Consider the following 13,243-nt stretch of genomic DNA (forward strand, 5'->3'; position numbering starts at 1 on the left):
TGCATGAAGAATTGAAAAAAAAATTAAATAAACTTTTATAGAGAGACCAGAAGCCTTTTTATTGAACATACTAGAATCAGATCTCTTAAATGAAATAAGAAAATATTCTTATACACAGCCATGGCAGCAAAAATATTAATTGCCAAAAATTGGAAAAGTGATATAATACCAACTAAAAAAGAGTGGCAGGATAAATTATTCAGTTATCTCGAACTGGCAAAAATGACAGACACAATTAGGGGACAGTCCAAGTTAAAATCCCAAAAAGAGTGGGGAATGTATAAAGAGTATCTTTAAAAACTGTGTCCTCAAATAAAAACCTGGACTTGCTTTGAGTAATTTTTGCAAAATAAAATAAGAGTTACAAGTATATTATATGGAGAAAGATAGTAATGATGAAGTGAGAAAGAAGCAGTTTACCAAAAAAGGAAAATCAGAATGGCATTGAGGAGGAAGGAAGTCTGTAAGAACAGAATAAGGATTGGGAACAGAAAAGGAGATAATATGAGTCTGTTTGTAAGATCTTTAGGATTTATAGTTATATGTTTGTAACTTATTTTTGTGTGTGTTCTCTTTTTAGTTTGTTTTTCCTTTGTTTTTGTTTATGTTTTGAGTGTTCATGTGTTGTCACAAAATTCAATAAAAAGCACTTTAAAAAAAAAGTGATGAATTTGGTTTGAGGAGGCCTGGCTTTCAATCACTGCCAGGTGGGGGGTCCTGAATCTCTCATTTCCTTTGCACTTAATCTACCACACAAAAGCCCTGAGAGATAGAAATGGGATAACATGTGCTGCGCTGAACACTTTGGGTGGGAAATGTAATGTTAATTACAGCCAGAATCTTTTGTATTACAGTGGTACCTCTGGTTTTGGACATGATCCGTTCCAGGGTACCATTTGTACCCTGAAAAGTCCGCAAACAGAGCGGTGCTTCTGCGCATGTGCGAACTGTGCAGTGAAACCCGGAAGTAAACACTTCTGGCTTTGCCGTGTTCTTAACCCGAAAAAACGCAACATGAAGCGTTTGCAAGAAGAGGTATGACTAAATTATTGATATTAAATAATATAAGCACTCTTTACTTTTTGAAGTTGGCCACTGGGGGGCAGCATAACCCCATTTTCATCAACCGAAGGCAGTTCAAGAAACTGTAACTTAAATGAGAGAATTTATGGTGACTAATTTAACCCATCTCCCCCCCCCCCCCATTCTGCAGTGCTTTGTTGTCCCCTCCTGCTGCACAATTTTATTTTTATTTTAGCTCAACGAGAAGAGCGGCACTTTTTCACTGCACCAGTATTTAGCAAAGCACAAAATCATCCTCTTCCCACCCTGCCTGAGGCTGTGAGTTCAGCTTTCTCCATAGAACTTTTTTGGTGCCAGAGCAGAGGGCATAGAACAGGGGAGCACAACCTGTAGCTCTCCAGGTGTTGTTGGACTACACCTCCCTTCATCCTGATCAATGGCTATGCTGCTTGGGGCTCATGGGAAACTTCCGGAGGGCCACAGATTGTGCCCCCCTGGCTTAGAAGCCGCCCTGGATCTTTTTAACCAGGGGGGAGGAGACAGGGCTCTAGCTCCCATCACCACCAACCAGGCTGGTGGAGGCTAAAGGGAGTTGGGAGTCCAGCAGCCTCTGGAGGGCTCCTGTTTGCTACTCTTGGGTTAAACAGCCTGCTCAAACAAGCTACCATAAACCACAGTTTGCTCCTTTTGAACAAACCAGGGTTTATCCACATTTGGATGTAGCAAGGAACTCTTGTTATTTTAAAAGCAGAAGCAAAGGCTTCTTATTTTCTCCTTGCACGGCAGCAGAGGAGGAGAAAATCGGCTGTTGTTCATGCACATCATTGTAAACCAGGGAAGGAGAATGGGATCTGTAGTCCACAAGTGGAGGGCGCCATGTTAGTTATTCCTGCTTTAATGTTATATTTGAAAGGGCTAAGAAAATAGTTCTTTTGCGACAAGGATAATGTTTAAAGAGTCCCAGCGTTTTGCAGTCTGGGGGAAAACAGTGTTCTCACTTATTCCTGTTAATGGCTGTATTAATGTCTGTCTGTCTCCTTCAGGGTGTGCTGGACAGATTTTCCCAAATTCAGCCCAAGTTGATCTTTTCTGTTGAAGCTGTCATTTACAACGGGAAGAAACACAATCACTTGGAAAAGCTTCAGAACGTCGTAAAGGGTACTGGCTGCCTTGCACACTTGTGGGAATTGTTGAATATGGGGCAGTGCTTCTCACTTCCATCCCTTCATTAATGGAGATTAATAGCTTTGCGCCTGAGGTATACAACACTGCCCAGCCCTCTGGTGCCTGAAAGTGGCTGCATAGGTACCACTGCTAAAGTCCTAGTTGCAGGGCCGGCCCTATGATGAGGCAGAGTGAGGCAGCTGCTTCAGGCAGCAGATGCTGAAGGACAGGAAGGGGACAGAGCTGTGAGTGCCCTGGGGCCTGCCCTGTGCTCCCTACACAACCTGGCTGCCCTCAGGCACAGGGAAATATACTTTTCTGCCACCATTATTGGTGTAAGGTTCAACTGCCAATCCAGTTGGTTTCTGCATGTGCCTTGTGGGAGCGTGCTATCTTGTCCTTTGCCTCAGGCAGCAAAACGTCTTGAGCCGGCCCTGCCTGGTTGGTTTCTTATGCCTTGCCTGAGTTGACGGACTTCAGCACCTGGTGCTGTGCAAAGCCCTGGACTGCAGACCTTAGACAGGTTTGTCCTTTGGCCCACTGGTGGGTCAGAGCTTGGGAGACTGGTCATATGGGTAGCTGTGCATGGCAGGCTGTGGCAAGGGAAGCCTATGTGGTTTACACCTACTAGAGCTGCGCGGCCAAATGCCCAGCCAGCATGGGGAGCACAAAGGAGTGAATGTGAGCTTCACAAAAACAAATTGCCATGCAGAGCAGTGCCTGCTTGCGCCCTTGGCAGCAACAAGCCTCCTGTATAATCTAAATAACCATTTCCTCTATTGGAAAGGAGCGATCCTAAATTGCGGAATCATTTCCACAAGATGTGGTGATGGCCACCAACTTAAATTGCTTTAGAAAGGGATCAGGCACGACTATCTTCAGTTGCTGCAAGGTAGCAGTGGAGGAGAGTTATTGCACTTGCATCCTGTATGTTGGCTTCCCATAGGCATTTTGTTCAGCCTTTGGTCTGATCCAGCACGGCTTTTATTATGTTCTTAATGATCACAGGTGCTCACCACTTTCCTTCCCTTGCTCCTCTTGCATGTCTGGCTTCAGCAGACATTTTCTGGTTTGTTAAACCTGAGTTCCCTGTGACATCAGGAGTCGAGAAACAGCAAACTAGGGTCAAGCTGGCAATCATGGCTGGTAGGGAGTGTGGAAATCGGTTTCCCAGTTCTGAAACCAGGGAAAACTGTGGTTCAACAAACAAGGGACTCTCCACTGAAGAGGACATGAGAGGTGGAAAAGGAGAAACTAAATTCATTACTTACTCCAGTAATATTTAACGTGTGGTCTGGGTCACTGTCGGGCAAACTATGGTTATAGGAAGACACTTTAAAAGTGGAAATAGCTGTCATTTCTCTCCATTTAACCATTGAATTTTTGCTTTCTTTCAGGACTTCCAGATCTAAAAAAAGTTGTGGTGATCCCATATGTTTCCTCAAGAGAATCTGTAGACATTTCGAAAATTTCACACAGGTATAAAGTGGACTGGACAAATGTACATCTATTTATCTATCTTTTTTAAAAAGCAATTGGTGTCATTGAATCCAGAATATATTTTACTTTATATTTAATTGGAGGCTGCGGAATTTAGTCTTCTGGTTTGTGAATCTGACTGGTGGGCTTCTCAGATATTTGCAAGGTGGGTCATTTTGTGTGCCCACTCAGAAGCCAACCGGCAAGGGTTGCGGAAGGGACAGGCTCTTGAGTGTTTGCTCAAATTTTGGAGAGAGAGTAGAAAACAATGGACTAGTTAGAAGTGCTTTTTGGAGCAGCAAAAGGCTTGTTTGGCTTCTTTCGTTACCGGGGTTGTGGCACTTAATTTGCCAAGAAATTGAGAGAAAGAGTGTGTGTGTTATATAATGTGAGTTATATAAATAATAAACTATTATTATTATTATTATTATTATTATTATTATTATTATTAGTGTTTGATGTTTAATGTGTTGGAAGCCACCCAGAGTAGCTGTTGGCATATACATATTATTATTATTATTATTATTAACAGCGTAATGCCCAGATCCAGATGACTTCTGAGTGGCTTACAAAACATGAAAACCAGCTGCACATTATTGTTAACATACAGAATGATTAAAAATACACCATGGGCCCCAGAAAATTGCTCAGAAGGTAATGAGGCCCCCAGGTTGAGGCAGGTTCCCCCCTCCTGGGCTAGAGTGTCAGTTTAGGTCCTGGGAGACCAGCATTCAGGTCTGTTCTCAGCCATGGAAGGCCCTGGGTGACTTTGCCAGCCACTGCCTGGCCTACCTCACAGGTGGTGTGATGATCCGGGGGGGAAGGAGGAGAAGCACGGGTGCCGCTTTGAGAAAAGTCATAATAAATTAATAAATACAAAATAAATGTCACAAAGGTTTGATAGTGATATTAATTCTCTCTCCCTCCCCTCCATGTCTTTCTTCTTCTTTGTTCAGCGTCTTTCTAGAAGACTTTCTTGCAGCGGGGAAGGGAGATCAAGCCCCGCAGCTAGAGTTCGAACAGCTTCCTTTCAGCCATCCTCTTTTCATCATGTATTCATCTGGCACAACAGGAGCTCCAAAATGCATGGTTCACTCCGCAGGGGTGGGTCATGTTGTTGGGGTTGTGGAGGCTCTGCACAGTAGGTTGTCGCTTAACAAGCGACAGGAGAGGCATTTTCCCCACCTTCCAACAGACTGAAATTGCTTGGTGGATTTTGCTAAGGTACTTGTGCTGGCAGAACTGAGGAGTAAGAGGCCTGCGGTGGCAGTACGGGCTGTACCACTTTAGACTCCGGACATTCCTTGTTTGCTACTTCATTCTCCCCATCCCTGTGGTTTGCACAGTTTACATTCTTTGTTTGAAAAAGGTCCTCACCCCCCCCCCCCCGGCAATCATTGTAGACCCTATTTTTACCAGCGCATATTTGGATTTGCTTAAAATCCTCTCCCAATACTTCCATCAGAGGCGAGGTTGTAAAGAGGATAGGTAGGAAGCAGAACTTGGATATAATAGAGTCATAGAATTGTAGAGTTGGAAGGGACCACGAGGGTCATCTAGTCCAGCCCAGTGGTGGAGCATATGTTCGCGCTGCCTGGGATGGGTGCATGGGGTGCGCCCCCGAGGGGGGAGGGGGCAGAAGATGCCCTCCCACGCGCCACAGTTCAGGGAAGGAGACGGGCGGGGAAGCTGCTGCTCAGACATGACCCGCGGTGGAGCTACTGCATCTGGGCACGAAGCGCCAATGCCAAGGTGTGTACGCAGCAGCCTGGCCGCCCACCCTCCTGCTCTCTGCCACCAGCTCAAACCTGACCTGGCAACGGGGCCCACTCACAGCCCCATTGCGTTGCGTTTGTTGGCTGAACTAAAAAGTTTCAATACGGATTATGTTGACTTGTTGAGGTTAATTAATTGTCAGACGAAGTTATTAAGCTAGTTTTAAATGTTATTTTTTCAAATTTTTATTTATTTTAAAAACACATATTTTTGCCATTTTGTCACCCTCCTCAGTGATGACACCCAGGGCGCCCCACACCCACCACACACCCCCTCCTACATCAGTGGTCCAACCCCCTCCAGTGCAGGAGTCTCTTGCCCAATGTGGGGCTCGAACCCACAACCCTTCGATTAAGAGTCTCATGCTCAGTGGCGATATTGAACTAAGCCATACCCAGAGTAAACCCATAGCAGTTGCTGGACTTACTCTGAGTATGGCTTGGCTGGATCCTACTCACAGGTCTCCAGCTTGAGTTTGAGTTGCACAAGCTCAGTAGCTGCACCCGAGGCATCCTTTGGATAAAGCCAGCCCTGCAAGGTGGGGGTTAGGCTGAGAGATAGTGGCTGGTTCATAGTTCACCCAGTCTAACCATTACACCTTGCTTTGTATGTCCGTCTTTTTTCTTTTAAACCAGGGGACGTTAATTCAGCATTTGAAAGAGCACCTCCTCCATGGTAACATGTCCAGCAGTGACAACATCATGTACTACACAACAGTAAGTGCTGTTAATTGTATTTTTGCTAAAACTTTCAACACAGCCTGCATGGGGTTTGCCATGTTTATTCTTTTCTTAAAGAAAAGCATGACTTCTGTGACCCAGATAAGCAATGATGCAATTGTGCATAAATTGGCTTATTTTAGGTAATTTATTTGGCAGGGGAGTGCGAATGTGGGGAACGTTCACCTGGCCTTTTGATCCTTCATGCTCCAGATAAAATTGCTTTTGCATGGCATGGCTAACCTTTCAATCCCAAAAGTTCGCTTTTAAAATCAAGCAACAGTCTTATTTTGTCTGAGTTGACTGATTCTGAGTTTTGACCGATTTGATCCATTAACCTTTGCATATGAGCGAAGGGCAGCTCAGACAAGCAAAAAAGCACGTTTGTTTTCTGAGCCCCCCATGTGGATTGTGGCAGGCATTTGGGGGACATTCCCTCTTGTGAGAAATGGTGTTTGCCTCCTGCAGCATGTGAGCTGTTGCCCGATGAATTGAGGCACTTTTTGGTTAAAGAGGAAGCTGCTTTATACTGAGTTAGAGATTGGCCCACCAAGCTCAGTGCAGCCCACACTGACTAGCAGCAGCTCCTCAGAGTTGAGGAATCTTTCCCAGTCCTCCTTGGAGATGCCAGGGTTTGAACCCAGGGCCTTCTGTACGCAGAGCAGCTGCTCTACCCCTGAGCTACATCCCTTGCAAAATTGGAAGCTGCCAGAAAGCTCAGGATTGTCCACACTGACTGGCAACGGCTCTCCAGGGTTTCAGGAGAGCTTCATTACCTATGAACCCCAAAATTTGGGATCCCCTCCAAAGTTGTACCAAAGTTTGGCAGTCATTCTGCAGTGAAAACAGCACGTTTTGCAGCACCCTCCAAATCTGGTATATCAGACCAGGGTTTGTTGTTAACACTCCAACATTTTCCAAATAACTTTAAACTAGTGCCAAAGTTTTGCAGTTGTTTTGCAGCAAAAACCTTGCATTTTGCACTGAAACCCCTGCGTTTTGCAGTGCCCCCCAAACCCAAGTAATTGATACTCAAACCAAGGGGGCATAGGTATCAGCCCCAAACCCAACATTGTCTGATTCACTCCAGACTAACAGTGCTGGATTTTGGGGTGTCAACTATAAACCCTAGTTTGATGGATCAGTTTGGGTGCTGCTGCAAAATGCAGGGTTTTTCGCTGCAAAATGACTGCAAATCTTTGGCACAGCTTTGGAGGGGATCCCACATTTTGGGGTTTCTAGTTAATGAAGCTTTTCAGGAAGGACATTCCCAGCCCTACCTGGGGAAACCTGGAATTGAACTGGGGGACCCTCTGCATGAAAAGCAGACACTCTGAACCACGGCCCTCCCCGCGGACTGGGTTATTGGGGGAAAGACTTAATTGATGAAATGTCAGAGCGTGGCACGGCCAGTCTGGAGTGCACCCTGCTTTGCATGGCACTTGGAATATTACCTGTAGGCAGGGTCTCATGATGGCACATACATTTTCCACACCTGCGTCCTTGGAAGAAGTGCGAGATTAGCTTCACAGGTCTGGAAATAGGTGAGGGAGGTGACTAAAGCTAACGTGCATTTCCCCACACTCCCTAGACTGGTTGGATGATGTGGAACTGGCTGGTTTCTGCTCTCGCTGTTGGTGCATCTGTGGTTCTGTATGACGGATCGCCGCTCGTTCCATCCCCCAATGTCCTCTGGGATTTGGTTGACCGACTAGGGTAGGTAGAGATGGGTTCTGCTTTAGACAAAAAAACACCCGTAAGTTATCCTGAAACAACTACTTGTGTTTGTTTGTTTGTTTGTTTGCTTAAAAAAGATGCTTCGGTTTCTAAGCTGTTTACAAGCTCCAGAGGTCAATCAGAATGTTTGATGCAGCAGAAACATGGGGAAGAGATAATAAGAGAAACATGGGGGAGAGATAATAAGAGCTTACAATGGTAATTCCAGGAAGCGTTATATTGGAAGTGGATGCCTAGGTATTTAACCTGTTCCAACGGGTTTCCACTGATCTCCCACCTATGAGGCTTCCAAGTTCATGAGAAAACAAGCACTTTAGGTTTTGCAAAGTTCAGTTCCAGTCTGTTGGCTATACAATATTCCTGGCAGCGGCACAGGAGTCGCTTCAGGCCAGCCCTTGTGCGAGAGACGATGAACGTGGATGGAGCTGAGCTTTGGGCAATGGCCATCCACCCCATGTAAACAGGGTGCAAGGTCGTTTAAGAAAAGGTTGAATAAATACAGGACTAAGAAGTAACCTTGTTTTACCCCTTTGCTGGCAGTGATTTGGGGGGTTAGCCTGCCTGACTGGGGGCATCTCGCCTGACAGCACATGGATGTGTGCAGTTTAGAACACCACTTATTTGACTCCAGTTATTTGACACAGAGGGGAAAACCTACAGATACAGTCCAAAGGAGCATAGGGAGTTCTGTATAGAGCATAGGGAGAATTTTTAAAAGCAAGCGGTCCTCACTGACCTGGTGCAAAAAGATCTTGTCACCTGGAGGAGTCCTGGCTGCCTAGATAAAACATTATAGCCTCGCACACTCTTATTTGGGAGTAAGGCCCACTGAGTAGAGACTTAGTTATTTACTAGATGCAAGTCAGCAGCACCAGATGACCCCACATGGCTAGGCGCTGGGGTGGCTTGCATCCTGCACCTTGCAGAGTCAGGCCCAGGCTGCCACTGGGCCCAGCACTGGCAGCAACAACAAGCAGCTCTGCCTCACCCAACCCTACCCATTGCCACCCCACCACCCCACTTACCTGACCTGGGGGTTCTGGATGATGGACTCTGTCCGTCAAAACGGGAGTCTCAGCGATCTCCCTCTTCCCCCGGAAACAAACCAGGACTGCTCCAAGGAAACGCACATGGGAAAAAGGAGCACTAGCCCCTGGTGGGCTGCCCCCTTACCCTTTTGTAATTGGCCAAGAGGATAGCCAGGCAATCAGGATTTTCTTTATTTAAAAAATTGATTTTCTTCTCACTTCCCTCTGTGTCCCCCATGCCTCATGCTATGCCCCCCCCCCATTCACGTGATTTTCACCTATGGCCCCCTTGGAATATCCTGGAGCCCCTGGTTGGGAAACAGTGCCGTAAACTGCTGAAGTACGCAGAAAGCGAGATACTTCAGGAGTGTTAGCCTTGATCTCCAGGTGGCTCCAAGAGAACTTGACAAAGCCTTTTTAATGGTTGCATGGGAAGATTCTCGTGCCTTCGTTCCACTTTCGCTCCACTTGATAAGAACCCATGAAAAAACAATGCTGTGACGTTACTTCAAAGTCACACTGCTTCTTCTGCAGACACTCCTTTACATAACTTTTTGGTTTAGTAAATGGTTCCAGAGTGCAAACAAAAACAAACCCACACATGTCTGTGTTCTTCAGTATGAATGCATCTTCAGCAAAAGGTAAATAAAATGTAGCTTTTGGGTAGTGCTGGTTTACAGTAGTCGTTGAGAAGTGATTTCCCGATGGAGCTTGGAACTGGTGGAGCTTCCATGCCTAGAGCTCTAGCACTGCACTCCCCTAAGACCCCAGAGAACTCTTTGAGACTGTTGGATGAGGGGCAGCTTGGTGAATAATGATTCTTTTGTCTGGTGGTGGCAGAGCGCTCTAATGTGGGAAGTGTAGGGGCCAGGAGAGACTGGGACATAGCCAACACACTTCCTAAGAAGTGTGAGGGAAGTCATTCTCTTCTTATTGACCTAGGAAATGCTTATTTGCTGCTTACTACAAAATGACTTACAATGATTAAAAAACCCTAATTAAAATACATCAAAATATTTGCAAAAGAATAGTTAATAGTGCTTATATTGCAATAACATAAAAAGGACACATCCTACTCCACCCAGCTAAAAGATGAACTCGGGTTTAGAGCCAAATGCTTGGGTAAATAAGAACACCCTCGCCTGGCACCTCAAGGTTAATAGGCATGGCACCAGGTGCATCTCCAGAGAAGGGATTCCATTATTGTAAAATAAGAAATAGCAAAATGACCATAGTGAGTGACAATTGTTCCTTTTTTACTTGCAGTATCACCATCCTTGGGACAGGTGCCAAATGGCTGGCGGTGCTGGAAGAGAAGAACCTTAAACCATGTAAGCACCAAAATACTCTTTGAATTCTGTTTGCCTCTGGAAGTGAACCACTTTGCTTCCCTCCCATTTCTAATTAGTTCCACAAAGGCAATATTGTTCCCCAATATAATAACAATAACAATTTATTATTTATACACCGCCCATCTGGCTGAGTTTCCCCAGCCACTCTGGGCGGCTCCCAATCAAGTGTTAAAACAATACAGCATTAAATATTAAAAACTTCCCTAAACAGGGCTGCCTTCAGTTGTCTTTTAAAGATAAATTAGCTGCTTATTTTCTTCACATCTGAAGGGAGGGTGTTCCACAGGGCAGGCGCCATTATCAAGAAGGCCCTCTGTCTGATTCCCTGTAACCTCACATCTCGCAATGAGGGACCCTCCAGAAGGCCCTTGGTGCTGGACCCCAGTGTCCGGGATGAACGATGGGGGTGGAGACGCTCCTTCAGGTATACTGGACCGAGGCCATTTAGGGCTTTAAAGGTCAGCACCAACACTTTGAACTGTGCTCGGAAACGTACTGGGAGTTGTTACTTTGCCCATGGATTGTGGAAACACAGGAAGCAACCTTACACCAAGGCAGGAAGTAGGTCCATTTAGCTCAGTACTGTTGCATCAGGGGTGGGGAACCTGCAGCGCTCCCAGATGTTACTGGACTCCAACTCCCAGCAGCCCCAGCCAGTGTGGCTCATGGTAAGGCTTGATGGGAGTTGTAGTGCAGCTGCCTGTGTTGGTGGCCCATGTTCTAGAAGTTAACAGGAAACTCAGGGGGGGGCGGGGGCGGTGTTGATAATTGGCCAGGAAATAAGAGTGTAACTCTGCCTGGTGATGTTGTTCCAAGGTGAAACGCATAACCTCCAAACGCTCCACACCATCCTGTCAACTGGCTCACCCCTCAAGCCTCAAAGTTACGAGTACGTCTACAAGCACATAAAGAGCAGCGTTCTGCTGGGATCCATATCAGGTAGGGGTTTTCTGAACTTGAGCCCTTGAATGTTTAGTGGGTTAGAAAGTTAGAGGGAGGAGGATGCAGTGGTTGCTAAGCAGTCACCATTTTGGGTACTATTTTGCATCTCTTACATTGTCTTGTGTGGCCCAGAGGTGGGAAGAAGGCAGATGGGGATCCACTGGTAGATCTGTGTGTTGATCAACAAGGATTCCCAATTCCTAGTTGTTTTAACAATAGCAGCAGCAACATTTGGAAGAAGATTTGAGGGGTAAAGAGCATTTACATTTATTCAGTTTTTCAAAAATTTACAGACAAATGAATTACAAAAACACAAATCACATACATTTCTAATACACGTATATTTGACTCCCCCCCCCCCCCCGGTGGTTATTTTAAAGTTTTACTATTTATACTCCGCTTTTAAACTCTGGAAACCAGGTTCTCTGCCACTGTGTTTTAGTCCATCAAAAGTTACCAGCCCAGCAGAGGACAGTTCTGATCCGTCAACCTCTGGGCTGCAGGCCTAGCACACTTTCACAGTCTCAGGTTCCTGGGAGTGGGGTCAATTCCAAGCGTATGCAGATTGATAATAATCGAACCATCATTTCAGAGTAATTGTACCACTAACGTGTTTTAAGCATGAGGGAGAGTTGCAGTTCAGCAACATCGGAATGGATGTATTTAAAGAGGTTTCAACCCTTTTGAGAGATGGGCTTATGGAGGTCCGTTCTGCCCCCCTCTCGTTTCAGGAGGCACAGATATAGTTTCCTGCTTTATGGGTCAGAATGTGTCCATTCCGGTTTATAAAGGCGAGATCCAGGCACGGAATCTGGGAATGGCAGTGGAAGCCTGGAACGATGAAGGTATTTCCCCCAGCCAAAGCTATCACTTTTTCCAAGTCAGAACTGTGGTTGGAGAAGAAAGGCTTCTGACAGCACAGACAACTTCAGGATCTCAGGGCAAATGGGGGCCCTTTTCTCATCCCCGCTGTCGGTTGTAAGGGGTTGGGCTGGGGAGGTTCTTTGCAGACCCCCACATAGTTTAATGTGGGTTTAAAAAAGAAAAAGTATCACCAGAATTTATGGAGAGCCTTATAGCAGGGATGGAGCCTGTGTGTGGCCCTCTCTGGCCCTCGGGACTCTCCCAAGGCTGCCCACCTCACTTGTCCTTCTCTTCCCTTTTTGGGTCTTTTTGCCTGGCTGGAATGTGTCATGGGATGACGATACAGTCGTACCTCAGAAGTCGAACAGAATCTGTTCCGGAAGTCCATTCGATTTCCAAAATGTTCAACTTCCAAAGCATGGCTTCTGATTGGCTCCAGGAAGCTCCCTGCAGCCTATTGGAAGCCGTGGAAGCCCCGTCGGACGTTCGGCTTCCGAAAGAACCTTTGAAAACTGGAACATGCCCTTCCAGTTTTTGATTGTTTGGGAGCCGGAACATTTGACTCCCAAGGCGTTTGGGAGCCAGGGTGCGCCTGTAATGCCTCTTGCTTGGCTGCGTGGGGGGGGGGGCATTTCACCCTCTGGTTGGAGTGAATCCTAGTGTACAAGGGAAAGTGTCGTTTTTATTTAATTTATTTAATTTGTTAGCCACTTTATCTTGCCCAAAGTAACCAAAAGCAGCTTACAACCAACCAAATAAAACCCCCCACATAGGTACATTTAAACTAAGGAGGGGGTGAGGGTGGGAGAAAAAAAATCCACCCACTGCTTGTTTACTTCATTTTACTGCTTTTTCTCATTGCAAACTTCTCCAAGGATTTTGATTGAGCAGCACCCAATAAATAGCTTAAATAATGCACAGCAAAATAAGCTTGGGGTTCATTGTGGGAAACGTAGAGAGAAAGGAGTTCTCCCATTTCACCTTTGCTGGATCCAAGGCCCCGTCTGCACTACATGTTTGGAGCAGTATGATTCCACTTTAAACAGTTGTGGTTTTCCCCCAAAGGCTCCTGAGCAGAGTTAGAAGACTTCTATCCCTCTCCCAGAGCTTAGCAAGCCTCCTTCCCAGGAAACCTTGGGAGTCGTAGCTCTGTGAGGGG

At 46.0% G+C, this 13,243-nt stretch overlaps 1 protein-coding gene across 1 annotated transcript in view; it reads left to right on the forward strand.

Annotated features, from left to right (window-relative positions):
• The window catches only part of AACS (acetoacetyl-CoA synthetase), a 49,541-nt gene that overhangs the window by 21,948 nt on the left and 14,350 nt on the right, over positions 1-13,243 (forward strand). Inside the window, exons 6-13 of the mRNA XM_080986597.1 lie at positions 2,067-2,181; positions 3,585-3,666; positions 4,623-4,770; positions 6,078-6,158; positions 7,753-7,877; positions 10,193-10,257; positions 11,095-11,217; positions 11,952-12,065. Of these exons, the coding sequence (XP_080842723.1) occupies positions 2,067-2,181; positions 3,585-3,666; positions 4,623-4,770; positions 6,078-6,158; positions 7,753-7,877; positions 10,193-10,257; positions 11,095-11,217; positions 11,952-12,065 (853 nt within the window). The remainder of the gene's footprint in view (positions 1-2,066; positions 2,182-3,584; positions 3,667-4,622; positions 4,771-6,077; positions 6,159-7,752; positions 7,878-10,192; positions 10,258-11,094; positions 11,218-11,951; positions 12,066-13,243) is intronic.

The sequence above is a fragment of the Podarcis pityusensis genome (assembly GCF_964106645.2).
Source record: "Podarcis pityusensis genome assembly, chromosome: 16".
Taxonomy (NCBI): domain Eukaryota; kingdom Metazoa; phylum Chordata; class Lepidosauria; order Squamata; family Lacertidae; genus Podarcis; species Podarcis pityusensis.